This window comes from Pelodiscus sinensis, chromosome 10 (genome assembly GCF_052426305.1).
Source record: "Pelodiscus sinensis isolate ZL-2025 chromosome 10, ASM5242630v1, whole genome shotgun sequence".
NCBI lineage: Eukaryota > Metazoa > Chordata > Testudines > Trionychidae > Pelodiscus > Pelodiscus sinensis.
In genome coordinates, this window is record NC_143061.1 from 51,647,944 (window position 1) to 51,669,053 (window position 21,110).

A 21,110-nucleotide genomic window follows, 5' to 3' on the forward strand; every position below is an offset into this window, starting at 1 on the left:
AGTGACCCCTGCGGGAGGCACCAAGTGCCTTTTTCCCCAGTAAACCTGCCCACAATGTTTGGGTTCATTGTGGCCCTCGTACATTCCTTCACACCCCACCCGTCTTTGATAGTTCCCCGCATCTCCAAGAAACGAGTCGACAGAGGAAAAGATGGTTCTACACTAGGTTTTCTATTTGCCTCAAAACATCTAAGAGGTTCTGTTCTACTTGACTCCAAATCCCCAAGACAGTTTGCAAGGAGGATCAGGATTCTTTCTGATAAATAGATACACACATAGCAATTCTTATCTACCTATAGCACATGACTAGAGTAAGTAGCACTTAAGGTATACAAGACAGTGAAGTGTGCCTGGGGTAGCTAGCTCTAGGTTTAAGGTTACTGCAGTTGGAGTTGCAGCATTCTCAGTTCTACTGCCTAGAGAAGGAATCAATGTGCCGAATCTGAACCCGAACAATTACAACTGCAGAGCAGAACACAGCCACTAGCAGATCTCTGTGACTACTGATCTTACTGTATTAAAAACTGCTGGTACTGGAGGTGCTGCATTTGGTACAGGGCCGTAAGTTCTTGTTGTCTAGTTAGTCGCTCCTGGTCCATCTCGCCCTGTGTTTGGAAATAAACCACTTATTAACAGTGTGAATATTTACAACTTTTAATATTGCTCTCAACAGGTAATGCAAAGAAGGACAAATAGCACATCCAGCAGCATGTAAACATCAGAAAGTATTTTAAAACAAAACTCCTGACCATCCAAAAAATACACGCTGTCAATGAAATAGGCAGAGATGCACAGCTTTTATAAGCTATTGGGACTATGCCCTAATGCCTCAACATAACAAAGCATGTAAGTAGAAGTTTAAAATTAAGTGAAAACAGTGACCAACTTCACTCCCTTTCCTTTCCCGAGCTGCTGTTTCCCAGAGGGTTGCAAACTTGATACCGAAAGCACGTGAACTTCTAATAGCAAGGATTTATGACATTACTCAGAAAATAACATTTCTCATTTAAAAAATCATTGTTTGACTTGTGATGACGGTCGAATGCTTACCAGCTGTGGAGGTGGTGCTGGACCTGGAGAGAAGGGGACCCTGCCCCACATTTTCATGATGTCTCCAAGTGGCTGGAAGCTCTCATCACACGCTCGCTTTACTAACAGGGACATAGTGAAATACCCAGCCTGGAACCACTCTGTCATCTCCTGGTTACTGAAGGGACCTGTAATATTACCCACCAATACATAAAGACAGAAAAGTCAAGTTCATTGTGTAGGGAACCAAGTGCATGGAACTCAAAAATAGAGACAATATCTAAATGTCAGTGGCTCCCACCTTCAAATTCCCCTTGCTCTACTGCCATGAATTATTTATGGGACTGCACATATATTCCAGATCCTAGGTCTGTTCCTTGAAATAATAGTTAATTCAGCAGTTCTGACAAAGACAAACTGTATGATTTATACGGTGTGCATGTTGTACACCATTTTTCTGTATAATTTATACACTTCAGGATAATACTTTAGGAACAAGCAAGGTGGATGGGAAGAAAAGATGTCTGTCTTGTACTTCTTGATCTCTGAAGGTATTTTGTAAAATATTTATATATTTAGTTCCGTAACAGAACTAGGGATGTTAAAAGCTAACTGGTAAGCATCACCCTTAATCAGTGAGGCTTACCAATTATGATTAACTGATGGGGGGCTGCTCCAGACATCCAGGGCCCATGACAGGGACACAACTCCAGCTTACCCCTGTTTAATCTCTTAACTTGTTCAAGTTTCAACTGGTTAATTAAACAGGATTTTACATCCCTAGTCAGAACTCCCTTAAATCTCAAGGCTGTTTTATTTTTTTTCCAAGTAAAATTACATAAAAAGACAGGACCTCACCCCCTGAAAGCTGCACTTCGCCCATTTCCACCCTAATATATGCACTGCATTGAACATACAATGCTAATACAGTCTTTCAAAAAAAATCTCATAAATCCTTTAAAGATGGCCAACATCAAAATACTCAGAGAAACACACTTGACAAAAGGTAATTTCCAATGGGAAGAGAGAATAGAGGATTAGCAAGAATCCCGCAAGGAGATATCTTCAGAGAAGCAGAATTATCAACTAGGTAATTTCCCCCTCTGTGAAGGATGCTCTCTACTGCAGAACAAGTAGCATGAAGGGCACCCCAGAAGAAAAATACATGAAGAGCTAGACAGTGTCCGCTTTTAGAGGCCAAATCCAAAAAACAATTAATTATCCTTAATGGGCCAGCTCATCACCAGATTCTTAAAGTCCCCCATCGCCACCAAATCTTGGGCTTAGGATGATTTTGTTAGTTGTTTAAAAAAAGCCTCATCCACTTCATCCACCTGGGTAGGTGGCCTGTAGCAGACTCGTAGCATGGCATCACCTTTGTTTTTAATCCCTTTTAGCCTAACCCAGAGACTCTCAACACTTCCGTCTCCTATGTCCATCTCCACCTCACTCCAAGTGTGTTCATTTTTAATGTATAAGGCAACACCTCCTCCCTTTTTCCCCTGTCTATCCTTCCTAGGTGGCAAGCAACGTTCAAATATCACCTTGATTTGCAATCCACACCATTATTGTGGATCTCACCAGTCTACATACCTTTAGAAATGGGGAAACTCTTCCCATTTTGAGGTAGAACTCAGGAAGTTGGCATTTTTAGAAAATATATTCACTCTTACGCTTTGTGTACAAACTCTCTACCCCCGGGATTGGTATTTTATTTTATGTATAGAGTCAAGCACAAATTAAGATAGATTGAGGAGGTTCTACCATATTAGCAAATGTAAAGGAAAAAGGAATATTAAAAAGCTCCCCTATACAAAGAAACTTCACAGATGTGTTTCCTACCCCTAGAAGTATGCATGCAAGCAAGGCCTCTGATGTTGGTCCAGGCACAGAACCACTCTTTGAAAATCTACCCAAAGTAGAAAGTTTGCAAAACTGCACACATTAAATTAGGTGAACTACTTACTTAGGTATTAAACCAAACTTTAGAGAATAAACTAATGGCTTTTTCAGTATAATCTTGACCAGGTGGAACTGCTAGATATACAAGACCCAAGAAAGGATTTGCACATAAAAATGTGTTTCTCCCTCTCTACACCTTTACATACTGATAGCTTGTACAGTAAGATGTTCATAGCAGTGAGTGGGATCTGTAAAAGGAAGGATTAACTAAATAACTGTGCACGTACTGCAAACCTCTAAGAAGGTTATTGAGATGCCTTTGGTCTAACTATTGACAAATGCTTAGTGACACGGAATGGAATCTCTAATTCGTAACATCTAAACTGTATGAAGACCAAGCTGCTGCCTTGCATTTCCTTGTATGATAGTTGACTATCTGTCTCCACAAAATATCTGCTTCACATCTGCACCCGTGTCAAATATGCAAAAACAAGTGCCACCTAACTTAAGATGCAAATCTTAATTCGTCTGTCTAATGAGGTTTTTGATGACATCTTCTCAACAGTCTACCCAAGCAGTCCAACATTACTACTGTTGTACTTAGCTGTAACATACAGTATCCTGATTTGAACTGATTGTTTCATTAAACTTTATCAGATCAAAACACTGTGGCTGTGACAGCCATCTTGGAACCAAAACTGAATGAGACTGAAAGATAGAAAGGGAACAGAAATCTTTAATGTCCTTGTCAATACGGACACACTGGAGAGTTTGCTCACTTAATACTAGCATGTCCTGGGGCTGCATTAAGAAGCTTCCTATTGACCAGGATGTAGATAACTTTTGAATCAAGTCAGCTATTTTCACTGGTATTTCATTGGAAATTAAGACATCATCTTCGGCTGTGTCCAGAGTTACCCTCAGGTGTTGTGTCTTCAGTATTGGGAGTAGATAGCTCTTCTCTACATTGACCAAAAACCCATGGTATTGCAAGTAAATCATGGTGGTTTAGTGGCCTGTATGAACTCTTTTCTTCAATAGGCCTCAGATGCATACAACAGGCAAATGCCTATTTCCAATTCCCAAGGGAATGGCCCCAGGCTCCTTATTTTGGTAACAACTTGAAACATCACAAGATAGCTGACATACTGGTAAGTGGAATGACACCCCCAAATGAGTTACGGGCTGGTGTGCTGAAAGTCCACTGAGGTCAGTAAGTTTCTTGCAGTGATAGCTTCAATGAACTTTTGTTTCCATCTAATATTTTGATCACTAGAGTGCAGCTCTCACACCCCCATTTCTCTTTTGGGAAATAAGAACATACCCCTACATTTCTTGCTTAATGGTATTTTTTCTACATCTTCAATACACCAATGATTGGAAACGTCTTAATTTGCTTTCAGGAGCTTGTTTGGGGACACTGACGCCAGGAATATTACAAATCTATCTTTCAGGTGTCACATCAAGTCTACTGAATATCCTCTAATATTGACATGTTTATAGATTTTCAGTTCCATGGTATCAAAGAAGTCTGATTAGCTACTGACATGTAAGATGACTATTTTTAAGATTTGGTCTAACTTACAGAAGCGTCTAATGAGTCACAAGGCAATCTATAGGGCACGGGATGCACTACGTAAAGGAACAGCTCTTTAAATCTTTTTCACAAGAGCTGCAAAATCCCTGCACAAATGGCTCGTCTCCTCTCTATAAAGGTGCATTTTTTAGGTTGAATAAATCTATTGTAAACTTCTCTTAGCAGTTCTGTGAAGCAAAAGAGGAAGTGGAAAGGGCACAGACCTACCCTGAATTTCTCCTTGTGGATCTTTGTAGTACCACTTCTGCATGGACTCATGGAGTAATGGCATGGAGGAACCCTTTGCTCGGTGCTCTTGAAGTTTTGCAGCTAGTCTCTCATCATCCAACGCACTGTCCTGCAGATATGCCACCATTTTCTCTGCCTGCTGCAATAAGAGAGAGCAAGAAACACGTTAGAAAATACTGCATTACAATAGTTCACTCACGGTGGCATTCAATGCAACTAAGAGCATGGTGTCAATCACAAACTTGTACAGCACCTAGACAATGGTCAAATGTGCTGCAGAATCTATAGTTAGAGCTAGGCAAGGCAGTATAACCCGGACTAATGAACTCAAAACCTGCATCTGGTGGGCTACAAGATGGTTAACAGATTAAATAACTGCACCTATAATAATTTACTCCCCATGTCTTCAACAACTCCTTCCCAGTCTCTCCAGAGGCTTTGAAACACGGAAGTCTCACAATAACCTTTTAAGTTAGATATTGTGCCCATTTGACATATGGATACAATCAGTGCTCAACAATCGCAGTGAAAATCAGTCGCCAGCCCCGCACCATGCATTCACAAGACCCACACTGCGCATGCGCGGACCACCGGTGAACGGGGTGACTAGTGGAAATCTACTCGCCACGGGCAAGTAGATAAGCATATTTGTCGAGCCCTGGATACAATGATGCAAATACTGAATCTATTTGCTCAAGGAATCTCACACTATCAATGGCAAAGTCAGTGAATAGAACACAGAAATGGCTGTAATATGGGAGAAGCCTCATCTACTACTAATTGCTCCAAGACTATCTTCTCATTTCTTCAGCTGTTACAGAATGCAGTTTACACATGAGGAGGAAAATGTGCACATCTGAAACTTTTTCTTATTTTTTAAAATGCTCTACCACATGACCTGGGCATACAGAAAGTTTACTTAGTACTTGAAGGCTATGACACTTTGGTTAATTCATGATGTATTACTAAATGGAATCCCTAGTAACAGATGATTTTAGCACCAGAGGGTTACACATTGCCAAATTTATGACTTGACTTATGACATTTGCTAAAGAAATAAATTGTTACCCAAATTCCACAGGAAGAACATAAGAAAAGGAGCTACATGCTTTGATTCTCTCTCAACATAATAATTATAGTCTGAATACGAAAGGACTTGACAAACTATTGTACACAAACGTCTTAGGGGGGTACCATGTTTGTCTGTAACTTTAAAAACAAGCAGTCCTGTGGCACTTTAGAGACTAACAAATATATCATGAGCTTTTATGGGTAAAACCTACTTTGCCAGATGAGTTGAAGTGGAAAATATAGAATCCAGAATATAAATTACAGCAAAAGCAGTTACTCAAATTGTACGCCCAGTATTAAAGATCCTAATTGAGTCAGGTTGGATGTATCCTATTCTGAGCATGCCAGGTATAAACGCCAATATCAAAGGCAGGGGAATTTTGCCTTTGCGGTGTGTTAACCAGTTAATATCCTTATTTAAGCCTAAGTTGAGTGTCAAATCTGTAAATTAATTCCAGTCTCCCTCTGTAATTGGGTGATAAAATTCTTTTGTAGAAGAATGGCTACTTTTAATTCCATTTTTCAATGTCCAAAAAGGTTAAAATGTTCCCCTAAAGCCATGGTGCCCATCATGTTAGCCACTAGCTACACATGGCTATGTGGCCAGTTGACTGGCTTTCACTACAGCAGTAGCCACTATAGTAGCTACTGCTTCAGAACTGGTTAAACACGATGGTCCTACAGATTAAGGTATATTACCATTCCTGAGGCCTGATTTGTGTCTGTTACTCCTTTGTCACAGAGACTGTTCAATTCGGCCAACACACAGAGGGGTATTGCTGCCACTTGACGGCATCGTTGCAGGGTGATCACTGTGCTGCAGGTACAGAACCGGCCAGCAGCAGGCCCAGCTCCTAAGTGAGGGTGAGGGGCAGAGGAGCACGCAGGGCTCCATGCACTGCTCTTGGCCTGAGCACTAGCTTCTCACTCCCATTGCCTAGAATCTACTGCTGCTTGCTTCTGAGATGCAGCATGGTCTGTGGGAACAGGACAGGCAGGAAGCTGCCTTAGTACCCCTGCTGCATCACTGACAGAGCGCTGCTTGAGGCAAGCCTCTCCTACCCCAATTCTGACCCACCTCCAAAGCAGCAGCACTCATCCTCAGCCCCACCTCAGAAACCACACTTAAGTCCAATTATGGTCAATCATGGGCATCAATAATTTTCTTCAAATGAGTTATAAGAAAAAACAGTTTGAAAACCAGTGCATTAGAGGATGTGGAGTTGCATGAGCCCCCAATGTCGTAGCTTATGTGGTTAGGTCCTGTGATGGTGTGTCTTTTATAGATATGCGAACAGATTTGGCAACAGGGTTTGTTGCCAGGGCAAGTTCCTGAGTGAGTCTATTTGTGATGTGGTGTGTGGCTGCAGGTAAATATTTTATTAAGGTTGGCGGGGGATGGGAAGGGGTTCTGGAGGTGAGCATTAGCCTATCTCCCCAAAGGCTGACAGTGAGGGGCTGTTTTCCAGGATAGATTGTAGGTTGTCAATGAATCTCTGGAGGGGGCCCAAGCTGGGGGCCCTAAGTGATGAACAGTGGTTGTCTTTTATTTTCCTTGTTGGGCCTGTTTGAAGTAAGTAACTTCTGGGTACTTCTCTGGCTCTGTTAATCTGTTTCTTCACTTCCCCAGGTGGGTATTTAAGTTATTGTATACAAAGGACTTGACAAGTTATATTCTCCTATTTTTAGTTGTTCTAAGCCATCAGAAAGTGCTCATTCATTCAGTTTCCTTATATTGTCTGGTATTTGGTAAACACAGAAGGAATTTTAAAAATTAGAGAAATTCTACCTGCTCTACACTTGAAACCCTCTTCTTGATCTGGATCAACATATCTGAAAGTTTTCCTATATGATTTCTAAAATGTTCCATCACATGACCTGAATATTCAGAAGTTCAACTTGCTACTTGAAGGTTATAATAATAGGGTTAACTGATGATATATTATTGAATAGAATGCCTAGTAACACATTATACTGCTAAGAGAAGATTACTGATTGCCAAATTTATAACTTAACTTATGACACTTGCTAATTGTTACCTGAACTTTACTGGAAACAAAAAGTACCATAGGGCATCTCAAATATTAAGAACCTGAACTACATGCTTTGATTCTCTCTCAAAATAATGACTATAAGGAAGGAAGTAGCCTGAGTATGAAAGGACTTGACAAACTATTATACACAAGGACTTTACAAGTTATATTCCTTTATTTTATAGGCCTAAGCTATCAAGAACTGCTCATTCTTTTAGTGTTCTTCCACTGTTCAACATTCAGTAAACAAAGGAGGAATTTTTTAAAATTAGAGAAAAATTCTACCTGCTCTAAGTGTTTGAGACCCTCTTCATCATCTGGATCAGCTGGAATGTTGCCCATGCCTGGAGCAGCTGAGACTGATGTTTGAACTGGCTTTAGGGCAGGATTTGTATTGGCAACAGGTGGACAAAGATGAACAGGGGAAGCTGTAACTGGAGGACTCTGTGGCAAAGGTTGAACAGCATGAGCCAGATCTAGAGAAAGAATTAAAAGTGGACCATGAAATTCCTCTGACACGTACAACACAGACAGATCATATGAAAATGGCTCTCACAAAATTAAATGTTTGAGAAAGATCACAAAGTCACCTGCGAGCACCAAAATAAAGATCACCCAGTCGATTTAATAAAAATTGGAAACACTTTCAGCAACCTGGTTACCAAATCTAATTTTCTGCTCCAAATGCCTACTTTTGTGGTCTCTCTGAAGACAAATCTAGCCACCACTTTCTCCCAGGGATACCACCCAAAGGTTGTATGCATCTAAGTATATTACCTTCTCCTCTATTGGGCACTGTGGATGGCAGTGTGTTCTCAGTTTGATTTTCTTTGTCTTCCATTTTTTCGGTTAGTTCTGAAACACACTCTTCCTTTCTCTCAAATAGGCTGGCCTGTAGTGGTTCTTGTGGCTGGAGTTTTGATGGAGTACCTGACCTGGCAGACGGTGAAGATGCTCTGACTGCTTCCTCTGCTGCCTCTGTAACATTTGAAGTTTTTAGGTTATTTTAAGACTTTGAAATCTAAGAACACAGTATATTACGGATACCCAGAGAAATCATTCTTACCTGCTGTTATTGTATCTCTTTTTTCTCCCTCCCTCTTGGCTGCCTTTTCAAGATCTTTGACTTCTTCACCATGGTCCCCTTCAGCGTCAGAATGTTCATCCTCTTCTTCTACAGGTCGGAAATCCATTTCCTGTTCCTCAGGGATTGGCTCCTTCTGAACCTTCTATAGACACAAACACACACAACTTTACAGACTGCTTTCCACAACAGGAAATCTATTCACATCTACAAATAAGGTTCTTACCTTTAATGAGAGAAAAGCCCCAGATGAGTCAAATGTTCCCATTTCTTCTTCTGCATCTTCCAAGCACCATTCAGGGAGACTGTCCCTATCATCCTCCATACTGCCACACCGCATTCGTCGGTAACCCCGCTCATCATCCCGATCTCGGAAATCAAATTCAAACCTCCGCCGTCCCATAGGTTCTCGCCAGCCTGCAGAACGAGGGCCGTCTAAAGGGGGGAAAGTAACTTTACAAGACAGTCCCCGGGACAAAAACTTATTTGAAAGGGTGATAAGGAAGGGGGAAAGAGGACAAATAGTGACAAAAATTCAGACCACCACTACAGGGTACAAATCACCTGTCAATGGGCATTTTAAAGAAAAAGAGCAGCCAGTGTTCTTAAGACTACTTCCCCTTATATCAGAGGGGTAGCAGTGTTAGTCTGGATCTGCAAAAGTGACAAGGAGTCCGGTAGCATAATCTTTCATGGGCATCTGATGAAGTGGGTCTTTGCCCATGAATGCTTATGCTCCAATACATTCCGTTAGTCTATAATGTGCTACAGGACTCCTTGTCGCTTTCCCTTATAGACTCCCAAATCTGAAATCAGTTACTGTTAAAAAACAGCCTAAAAAGAAGTTGTAGGTCATAAAACAGCCAAAACACCAAAATGACACCTATAAAATCAGACATGATTTGATTCAGTGGGACAACTGCATTAGGAATCAGTGACTGATATATTTAAGAATGAAGGAGGTAGGGGCAAGAAGCTTTCATTGTATCTACTGCTCTTCTTTTTTTTTTTCCTTTTTAAACACAAAGTCAAAAACTTTCACCACATCAGTTTTTTGGAATGAAGCTTTCTGTGGTTTTTTTCCCCATCGGGAGGGAGGTATGGAGGGTGTGTGTGTGTGTGGTGCGCGGACTTCTACTGACCTAAATTCCCTAATAGTTTTGAGTCATGGAATAGTGAAACCTGACATGCTAGTCTGCAGGATGAGGGGAAACGGGGGGGAAAAAAGATACCTTTTGAATCCTATCTTATTTCTGAGCATATTCGGGGGTATTCTGTTAAAATCCAGCAAAGCCCCCTATTCCCCCTCTCTGTGTAGTTGATCAGAACCTCACAGCAGCTGTTGCTGGAACAAATTCAGTTGGGAACTAAGCTGGAGAACTCAGTCCCCCAACTGTTTTCGCTTCAATGACATATCAATTTTAAAAACTGCCAACTTAAGAGCTAATATTAAGCAAAATCTGATTCTTTATTTTCAATTAACAAATCCAGGAAATGTAATGCTAACAATAGACAGCAAAAATTAAGTGGAACTTCTAAAATTACATTTTGAACAAGGAAATGTAAAGGTGCCAATCTGGTCTTATTTTTCTTCTTAAATATATAGTTTAATGTCTTCAAAACATATATTAAATGGGTCATGTAACCAATATTCTGACTGCAAACCTTACAGTACTGATATGCAATAGTATTATTTCTGCACCGAAGTAAAAAAGTTCTTTAAAACTTAAAGCCTCCTTCCTCAGAACCTTTCAAAACAGGCAACAACAGGAAGGTATTAAAAATGTTTTCAGGGCCTGTCACCTACTAAGAGGAAAACGCAAACATGATTGTGGTGATCTGATCTGAAAGGTCAGTGTGGCCTCTTAACTCTCCCACTTCCATGTCAGGAAATTTGGCAATTTCATCTCAAATCCTAGAAGATTTTACAAATACATAGCATTCTAAGAACAACGGGTTTCACACCTATCGACTATATATGACTGGATTATAATTTCATAAAGTCCATTTGTTCTTTATAAGAATAATCAGTTGGTACTAGATGAGTGCGCACCAAGAGTACAAGACTATCATGGGTAACACCTCACATCTGATCGTCATGAGGTGCTGTTTTAACAGTTGTAATTATAACTGAATGGCACAACAAAGCTGCAGTATGTCTGAGGAAAGGACAGGGTGAATTATTTTTACCATGACAAGCAAACTCTTTCTCCTTCACCCACGTAACAGAAATCATCTGATGATATGCTAGTCTAACCCCAGGCCCACTGCTAAGTGTTAAAACAAAAGGATAGCAGTTTGAAAGGAATGGGAAACGGAGGGGGGGAGAAGCATGTGTACTAACTGCAAGAATGACTTATACCCTACAGTAACTGTCATTCTTTGAGATGCTGTCAGCAACATGGATACCATTAGAGGTGCACGTGTGTTTCATGTGATCAAGACTGGATTTTTATTTATATATATATATTTTTAAATAACATCCACTGGAGTCACACAGTTCATGTGCCTCCTCAAGCTCTTATATGAGGGCATTAAAAGGGCAAAGCAGTCATGATCCTCTCAGTTCTCTCTCAACTGAAAGCCCATGGCAGTTGAAGACACTAAATAGCAGGGATGGAAGGTAAGCTGTGGGATACAGTGCTGACAAATCAATTGTGTCAGTTTTCTCCCAATGCCAAATACAGTTTTGTAAAGCAACATGTAAGTTGGATTGATTCAGGAAAACTTCTGAAACTATTTTAGGGATGCATCACAGAAGAGGTCTCAGCACATTGTCCCTATAGAATGTTCTACAGGGAGGATCACGCATGAGCACCTGAAGATCACTGACTGTTCTGACCAAAGTGATGGCCATTAGGAAGACTTTTCAGAGATCTGCTCACTCAGAGTGGCTCTAAGAGTACGTATGTAAGTATGAGGTAGATCTTCAAGCAACTTCACTACAATGAAGTGAGACAAGTCCCCATATGATTAAGAGGCAAGTGAAAAGCTGAAATTACTGTGACTTTGATAGATCTGAGAGAGACCTGCCTTCTTGATGACTGTTAGGTCATCAATTATCTTAAATATAAAGGAGTGGGCTGAGTCTAGATCATTTTGGACTGCCAATTTTGAGAACCTCTTTGACGTGAAGCAATATGTTCTTCTGATAAATGTTTTCTTAATTTGAAATCAAACTTTCTGAAACTTTAGGAAGGAGTCTGTCCTTGGTGCTTAGCAAACAGCCACAAAGTCAGGTCAGTGATTTCAGGTCTTGGCGAAGTATATATGACTAAGTCTGTGGCCTAGGAGCTGAATGAACAACTATAGTAGCTCTGAGCCAGATCTGCCAGAATGACTACAGCTTTGTTTCTTGATTCTGGAAGCCACTTCAGGAATCAAGGGGAACAGTGGTAAGGCCTACACCAAGCTCTCTTTCCTGAGGTACTGATCCTGGGTTCAGGCCTGCCCTAGAGCAAAAGTTCCAGCATTTCAGGTTGTCTGAAGTGCCAAACAGGAGCTTATTGGCAGTAAGGTCAGCATGGCCCTGGTGGCATGCTGAATAAATTATGTCTTGGTCAACCCAATACCATTCATGCCTGTGCAGGGTCAGTGCCCTGTGGTGAGGTTTTCCTGGGTTCTCTCTGAAGTAACTTGTGATGGTAGTGGGGACCTCTCTGCTCAAAGCCAGAGAAAATGCACAGACTGGAAATGCTAACCAGGAAGAGCAATTCTCAAATGGTGATGCTGAGAGATGAGGGCGCTGCTCTGGTTTCAGTGCCCAGTGCTACTTTCATACTAATTTCTCCTCCACTCTACTGATGTGAGGAAGTGGGGTTTGCCCACAAACCTCATGATACTAGCTCGCTCTCTCTCTCACACGCACGCGCTACTCTCTAAAATGGTAAAGGACTGCTCATTCATACTGATGTCATCCTGAAGGGGATCCCTGCAAGATCACGTGAGGGTACCTTGATTCTGCATGTGTTAGTACCATTCCTTTTGCAAATAGGGATATTAGTGAGTAGTCAAATAGAGTATCAATTACTCAAATCCCCGCACCTTGCTGCCTCTATGAGAGGCAGCAAAGGGGGTGGAGAGGGGCAAGCAGGAGCCATGCTAGTCACCTAGTTGTCAGGCTTCCTTGCTGCTTCAGAGAGTTGCAGTCAAGTAGGCGCCAGTCCCCTGACAGGGCCAGGTTATCAAACTGCCCGTGGTCCCTGCATCCCCAGCCTAGGACCGACAACCACACTGGAGTTCTGGCCTCCTGAGCAGGGCTATCTCCTCCTATCAGGCACATCTGCCTGGAGCATGTGCAGGGAGGGAAAGGGGACATGGCCTCCTGGGCCCACAGTGATTAATCCATCCCTGCTAACCTAGTGCAGGGTTGGTACACGCCATCATGCACCAAATGACTGACTTACTCATCACAGTTATAGATGCAACTCTCCTGCAAACAGAAAAAGATTTTATTATGCCCATTAATGAAAGGATGAGTCCATCACAGGTTAGAGACTGTTTAAATCCTGAAGGGTTGGTGTCTGGTTGGCGCAAAGCACCTGGTGCTGCTGTATAATGGAGCATACAGGAAGTCTCACTGTCTTCCCCACCCCCAAGAACTTTAAAATAGAGAACCAACAAGCAAGTGAAGAAGAAACTGTCACAAAACACAACTAATGTGGAATTAAGTTTAAGCTCAAAGCAGTGTAGCACATCTTACTCATGCCAGGTTTCATCTTGCTGCCTCAGGCAGCAGGAGAGAACTGAGGGGAAGAGCAGGTCAGGGCTGCCCCAACCTTTATGCTCTCACATGGGAGCAAAAGGAGACATAGGCTGCATGTGCAACACTAGAAAATACCACTCAGAAAATTCTGATCTTGCATATATGAGGTGTATAAACACCAAAAGTGGGATCCACAATGGCACACAAAAAATAAGTATTGTTTCCTTCTTAAAATCAAGAAACTCAGAGGCTACAGAACATACATGTGTTTGGTGTTAACATTTTTTAAATTCACACTTTGGAATTTGTCATCATGTGGCTGTGTTTAAAAGTGCACAGTGCAAGTTTAAATTGTGTTTAGTGAACAAGAGAGCAAACTCTCTACCTACTTTTTCGTAAGCCTTTTTCACTCGCTGCCCATTTGCTTCAATAAGCAGTCCTTTGACTTATGACACACTTCGTTCCTGAAAATTATGTCTCAAGTTGAAACATAACTAGGAACCTAGAAATATTAAGCCTGGTATCAAGCATCATAATGTCAAAACCAATGTCTGAAGTCAAAACAAGTTGTCGGTTTAAAAATATCCTAAGTCAATTCAAATGTCGTGAAGTCAAGTATAATCAGTACTTTCCAGATCTCCACTGACCTGGACTATGAGGACGCCACCTCTCACCATCCCTCCGTGACCCAGCTAATCGCCAACCTGCATCATCCTCTTCCCCATTTTGCTCCTCCCTGAAGATGCGCCAGTTCTCGCTCTCAGAGCGAATAAACTCATGTTTCCTCCCTGTTGTTGTTGTCCCAACTTCCTCAAAATTCGGTCTCACTGCGAAGAAAACATACATAAGTGAACGTGTAGTCCAATCTGAGGACACTGGAAGCATATGGCTGTAACGTGCATCTGGAGCCATCACAAGTAATCAAACATACAGTCCCAAGAATCTCCAACATGATTTGAGAGATGAGGATCAAAGGAAGCAATGCATTTAGAGACCAAGAGGAATGGAGATTCACAGGGTAAGGAAGGAACAGTGAAAAGGTTCAAGAGGAAAGGATGAGGAAGAAACGGGGGGGAAGGCAAAAATGAGAAGTAAAAAGGAAAGTGCTATACAGTGAGCCCTCGCTACTTCGCGGTTCGACCATCGCGGATTCACGACTTCGCGGACTTTTTTCATTACGTATGTATATATTATAAAAGAAATATCGCGGATTTTCCAGAAATTTCGAAAATAGCCGCGATATATGAAGACCCCAAATATTTCGTTAATTCCATTAATAATTAGTAATATCTGCTCTTACTGATGGTTCATTGCATTACATATGACATATAATTCAGTACAGAAAGAAATAAAACATGAAAAGTCTGAATATACATGTTAAATAAATACGTAAATATGGTGTCCCTACTTCGCGGATTTTCAGCTATCGCGGTCGGGTTTGGAACCTATCTACCGCGATAAACGAGGGTTCACTGTACATTTATTTTTAATAAAATATAAATTACGTGATTTTCAGTTGTAGAGTTTGTACAAAAACTTTTTTGGGGAGGCCTATAAAACCACCCTTTATCAGAATCATTTACAATAATATTTTTAGTGCAAAACAATGGTGTTGGTAAATTTAAGAGTGATTTTAGAATTATGGGCCAAACAAAAAATACTGTGGCATCTGCATTACTGTGTATCTTGGATAAACAAAATCTAAGAATGAGATTGACAGCTATAGATGAGGCAATGAGGAAAGGAATAACTATATGCAAGCTTAAGAAATTGGCGAAGAAGATATAAAATGTTGGTAGATCTGGGACCAACTACCTTTAATAGCAACGAGTAGTAGAGTGGCACCTTAGAAACTAACAAAAATATATATAGTATCATGAGCTTTCGTGGGTAAAACCAACTTCTTAAGATAAGCTGCAGTGGAAATAACAGAAACCAAATATTTACAAAAGAAGGGGGCGAGGAGGAGAACCTGTCAAGTATAGGACAGTCGCTCATGAGGATAATTAAGTGGGCTGAAAGTATCCCAATCTTCGCTTCTGATGCAAAAATAGAGTTGTTAAAGGCAGGGGAGATTGGCTTTATAATGCAACATCCAGTTATATTCGGTTTTCTCCTGTTACAACTTTAGAAATCTTATGAGCCATACAGATGTGACACATTTGCCTGCTATTGTGGGTACATGCTAACCTGGGAGTGTTTGGATAGCTCCAAAATAGATACCAATTTTAAAATTGGTATAAAAGGGGATATATGGAAAAATCAACCAACATAAGATCCTTTTATGAAATAATTCAAATATTTTAAGAGAGCCAATATTTGGTGAAGTTTGTATTTTAATTTCCTATTTTTCCTTATCTTAATAAATCTGAAAATGTGACCCCAAATTATGCTTCTGAAGCACAGAAAAGGCTCTAAGTCATATCCTGCAAGATATCCTAAGATGAAGCTCTAAGAACAATGTCAAGCAGGAATACATAAAGGTGTTTACAGATTCCTCAGCCTGGCTAGAATTTCTAACAAGAACTTAAATACCTGGATGCAATGATAGCGCAAAGGTCAGAGATTCTGTACCTGCAGTCGTGTTTTTCATAGGTAAACCACAGGGAATTACTGATAACAGGGCCTCATTGACAAGCACAAACCCTATACAATTTTCATGGCTTACCAACAGATTTCCTAATTTGTGTGTCTTCTCTAGTCACCCTCTGAAGCCATTCTTTTACATATATAAAAGATAGAGGAAGATGCAAAAAACACTACATTAAAATGACAAAGAATTAATCTTTAACTCTTAACTGCCATGTTAAAGATTAACTCTGCACAGGGTGACCATATTTCCCTATGCTGAGTACAGGACACCTGATAAAATCATTTTTCTTCAAATAAAGAGGGTTAGCCCTTGCCCAGGGACAGCTGTGGAGCCTGCAGAATCAGGGCATGAACAAGCTGGAAATCACTTTCCCCTACCACTCCACATCTTAGCTGAGAGGAGAAGAGGCTTCCCCAGTGTGGCACAGTGTGGGGTTTTGGCACATACAGGATGTAGCTTCTCCTGGACTATATTGGGGCAGGGGAGGGGGGAGAATGGGAGAGGAAAGAGAATATGGAGGAGAAGCAGATCTGGAAGGGGAAGTGAGGGGGCAAAGCAGGGAGAAGACAGTGAGAAGGGGGAGGGCCAGTAAAGGGCCAACAGATAGGCACCTCATGCCTGACCTCCTCACCAGCCACTGCAGCTCACAGTGTGCAACCCATGCTGGCTGGATACAAGGGGAGAGTGCCCTGCTGGCCAAGAGCTGGCATGCAACAGGGATTCACTAATGGACCAGATGGAGGAGCAGCCAGGCCCATGAACAGTATCTTCACCCCACCACCAGCCTTGCACACCCATCCTGAGTCACTGGATCCTACCTATTCACCAGTGGTAGGCAGGTGAACAGGGATGTGGCCAGCAGCAGGAGCCATCAGTACTGATGGTGGAGAGACAGAGGATACAGGACAATTTGCTTGTTTTTTTAAGAAAAAAGTTGGGACATGTGCAGGAGCCCCTAAATACAGTGTCCCTTTAAAACTCTCAACCAGTAACAAAGGAACATCTTTAGTTTGTGGTTTCAGTGAAGAGTTACAAGCCCTTCTTAAGTTATCCAACTCCCCTCTTTGGGTACGTCTAGACTACATGCCTCTGGCGACAGACGCATGTAGATTAGATTACCCGGCATAGGAAAATGAAGCGGCGATTTAAATAAATCGCCACTTCATTTAAATTTAAATGGCTGCTGCACTGAGCCGGTCAGCTGTTTGTCGGCTCAGCACGGTAGTCTGGACGCTCCGTGGTCGACATCAAAGGCATTTGTCGACCTCCCAGGTATGCTCAGCGCGGCAGCAATTTAAATTTAAATGAAGCAGCAATTATTTAAATCGCCGCTTTGTTTTCCTATGCCGGGTAGTCTAATCTACATGCCTCTGTCGCTAGAGGCATGTAGTCTAGACGTACCCTTTGAGAAGTATAGTATTTATTCCAGAAGGGCAAGTTCACACAAACCTTATAACAGAGATTCAGCGTGCTTTGTTTTAAAGGGGATTTAGTAGATCTAGCTTCCCTATTTACAATAGTTCCATTAAAAGCTGCTGCCTGGTATTCAGGTAAGATTACTTTAACTGGTCAAATCATTTTCATGGTGAGATCAGGACATTCCTCCCAAACATAGCAAAGTGTACTATAATAACTTCTTTTGCATTTGATGGTTATTGTATTCAGCAATGTAATTTCTGAAGACTGCACTTAATTGCACCATTTCAAAATTGGTACTAATGTGCTAGATGTACTGTTACATTCATAATTTGCATACATGCATCCTTGTATTAACAAACCTAGCCTGCCATTTAATATTATATTTATCTTTGTGGTTCTAGCCCCTCTCTTGTGCAGAAAACTGCAGTCAAGGAATTTACAGTTTTCCTGTCCATTACGTTAAGAAAGACAATGGTTTTGTTTTCAAATATTGACATAGTATTACTGATATTAAGTTCTCAATTAGTACTTTACAAGAAATTCAATCTATTTCTAATGTTGTTTGACATGCACAAACTGACAAGACATGATCTGGTGCACTTTTTAGGGCTGCTTGTAGGGACAGCAATATACTAGATTGACCTTGGAAAAAGGAGGTGATGAATTTACAGCCCCGAATTTCTAGTCCAATACAGTTGTTTTAAGGATAAGGGAAGCGTATTCAAGAGTAAATATTATATATAAAAGGAGAAAGGCACAATCTTTAGAGTTCTGGCATTAGCATCTTTTCAAGTGTTTGTATGCAGGTCTAAATGATCACATTAAGCAAGTGTTTTGGGGCCACACTCCTCAATTAAACAGTAAAAGGGCCTTGCTTAAGTCTCCATGTACCAGGACAACACAAACAAGCCAGTTAGCAGGCAGTGACAGATGACAAAGACTAAGGACACAGATAAGTAATAAGGTTAGTGTAATTGTACATCTTGTTTTGGCTGGGACAGTCCTTTTTCTAAGCCCTATCCCCCCATCTCAACTTTTTTAGCAAAAGAGGGCATTTGCCACATTTGCTTTTGGCAAGAGCAAGTGCCCACTTTTGTTGTTGTTTTTCTTTCAAGTGTGGTGTGGAGAAACATATGGAGGATGGCGGGGTGTGAGTGGAGCTGTATTAGGCAGGGGTTGAGTGACCAGTGACAGTCGAATGAAGGAGGGGAGACATCTGGCAAGCATCTCGGCTCACCTCTGCACAATGTCCTGTTTTCCATTTGGGAAATGTCACCTTAACCAAGCTGGATTTTGAAAAAAAAGGGCCTTGAACACTCTCTCAGCTAAAAGTCCACTGCACCATTTTGAAACTCCAACCAATCAAGGATCAGGAAAAAAATCTCAGAAAAGGAGCAATAGTGAAGTTACTAACATGTGGAGTAAAGTCGATGCAACAAAAAAATTGACGTAGTTTATATTAAAAATTTGAGTTTTCCACAGTATAAGTAAACTGAATTTACACAGTTACCAGAAACTCACCTTACTGGGTTGAAATTTCTTAGTATAGCAGCCAGGTTTTGACCATGGCTTTTCTAAGATGAAAAGAATAAAATGCAATCTATGGCCTTGCCTTGGACTAATTGACTGGACTTCCTGAGGAGAAGGTGCAGTAAAAGGGCACCTGTGTTCATGTTTGACACAAAGCCAGAAACAGTGTTTATGGAAAACTTGAGAGCAAATAGGCATCTAGCCAACAAAGTCTACGGCTGTGCAATTTGGAATAGTAAAGTGGCTAACCCCAAAGAACAGGAGTGGAATTCTGGGACACAGCAATGTGATAAATTGTTTATGTATAGGATTTTCTAATAGAACAGCAAATAACTTGACTAAGTTTCCACAAGATATATAGACTTCATTCTTTCCTAAGAGGAACAGGGTTATTAACAGCAATATTACTGCCAATAGTTAATGGGGGCTAATGGGAAGAAATCGATCCAATACTATAACTCTCTCTCTCCTTTCCTCTGCCCTTTTGTTTTCTCACAAGGCAAGTAAATAAATACTATGGTAATATCTGGCATTTGCTATAGCTTTCAGAGAACCTCAAAAAACTTCTCAAAGATCTGTAATCTGCAGGCATGTTTTATAGCTAGGGAAAACTGGATAACACCTAGCACAACAACATTACTGGACTACATGCAAACATACATAATTAAGGCTACAAGTCTGTCACAGATTATATGACTTTCCAAGACTTCGACAGTAACTAGTGCAGCTGACAGTCTGCTAAGCAGCTTGGGCAGCCCCTGAACCAGCCAAACTGGACACTGCTGGGGCAGTCTTGGGCTGCCATTGTGCCTCCCCCTACCCCGAGCAGCAGCAGCAGAGATCCCAGGCCAAACACCACCACTCAATCCTCCCCTACATATCATCAACAAAGTTTCAGGCTGTGCACTACTGCCTCTCCCGCCTCCCCCCAAAGCACCCACAGTGCCTCTGGGCTACATACTGCCCCACCTTCTGCATCCATTGTGCCCCCAGAGCACCTACAACATCCCTTCCCTCACAGCACCCAAGATTTAGTGAGAGGTATATAGTACAAACCATGGCCTGGACACAAATCATGTATTTTTGTTTCCTACCTATGATCTGCCCATGACTTACACTAACTACACCCATGACTAAAACGTAGCCTTAATAATAATCTAACTCGCATAATGACACACAGTAAATCAGTGATATATTCTGACAAAAAGTTCAGTTTGACAGATTATAGTTCTAAACACTAAGTAATGCCACCTCCCCAGATTCCCAGTCTTAGACCCTCTTTCTACCTCCAGTTTCCTTCTAAGCCCTACTATTCAAGCACCTTCAGGTGCAGTTTGACTACTTTTCCTAGAAAGGCTGCTGGATTTCTTTCCAAGTCCTCTGTATTTTTAACTAAATTCACTAACATTTGCTGGCACTGAAATTAATCGCTCAGAGCAAAAGGAGAAATAAAAAAACAAAGGAATGCAGCAGGACTAATTTCAATGTATGTCCTATTGAAAGCGTTAATCTTAAGCATGAGCTAGCTTTCCAAAGCACTCTATGAGGATTTGTTCAGAAACACATGACGAGAACTATAAGCTTTCTACAATACAAAATATGGCTTCTTATGATTAAAAAAAGTTTATTAAAGTGGATAACAGCAAAGGTTCTCTGTAGTGGAAGTGCAACCCCACTACAATATGTAAGGAGAGTCAAGGACAAAATGCTGTCCTACACACTGGCATGAATGGAGGGTGTCCCCTTGTGCTAGATTACTTTGACTGATCCTGGAGGTCATAATATGCCTATCAGAGTTTATGGTGCTCTGCCTGAACATGCATTAAAATGTTCTCCTCTAATGAAACAAAGAATTAATGTTCTGTATTTTTTGTTTTTTTAAAAAGGAAAAACCATCAGGGGGAGATTTCATTTCCTAA

General features: G+C 41.1%; 2 protein-coding genes across 9 annotated transcripts in view; one reads left to right on the top strand and one right to left on the bottom strand.

Moving 5' to 3' along the window:
* Positions 1 to 21,110, bottom strand: part of GIGYF2 (GRB10 interacting GYF protein 2) — a 132,750-nt gene that overhangs the window by 33,542 nt on the left and 78,098 nt on the right. For 5 of the 8 annotated variants that reach the window (XR_012906183.2, XM_075937382.2, XM_006123679.4 and 2 more), the window contains 8 exons: positions 14,297 to 14,476; positions 9,171 to 9,379; positions 8,927 to 9,089; positions 8,638 to 8,838; positions 8,146 to 8,336; positions 4,736 to 4,895; positions 1,051 to 1,217; positions 514 to 605 (listed from right to left, as the gene is read on the bottom strand). Coding sequence is in view for 7 of the 8 variants with exons in the window: in XM_075937382.2 (XP_075793497.2) it covers positions 514 to 605; positions 1,051 to 1,217; positions 4,736 to 4,895; positions 8,146 to 8,336; positions 8,638 to 8,838; positions 8,927 to 9,089; positions 9,171 to 9,379; positions 14,297 to 14,476 (1,363 nt within the window). In the remaining variant the exon portion in view is untranslated. The remainder of the gene's footprint in view (positions 1 to 513; positions 606 to 1,050; positions 1,218 to 4,735; positions 4,896 to 8,145; positions 8,337 to 8,637; positions 8,839 to 8,926; positions 9,090 to 9,170; positions 9,380 to 14,296; positions 14,477 to 21,110) is intronic. The other 3 variants (XM_075937385.2, XM_075937383.2, XM_075937387.2) reach the window with 1 other exon arrangement.
* Positions 1 to 21,110, top strand: part of KCNJ13 (potassium inwardly rectifying channel subfamily J member 13) — a 35,124-nt gene that overhangs the window by 1,396 nt on the left and 12,618 nt on the right. The window contains exon 2 of the mRNA XM_025184983.3: positions 674 to 846. Coding sequence (XP_025040768.2) covers positions 825 to 846 — 22 coding nt within the window. The 5' untranslated portion in view covers positions 674 to 824. The remainder of the gene's footprint in view (positions 1 to 673; positions 847 to 21,110) is intronic.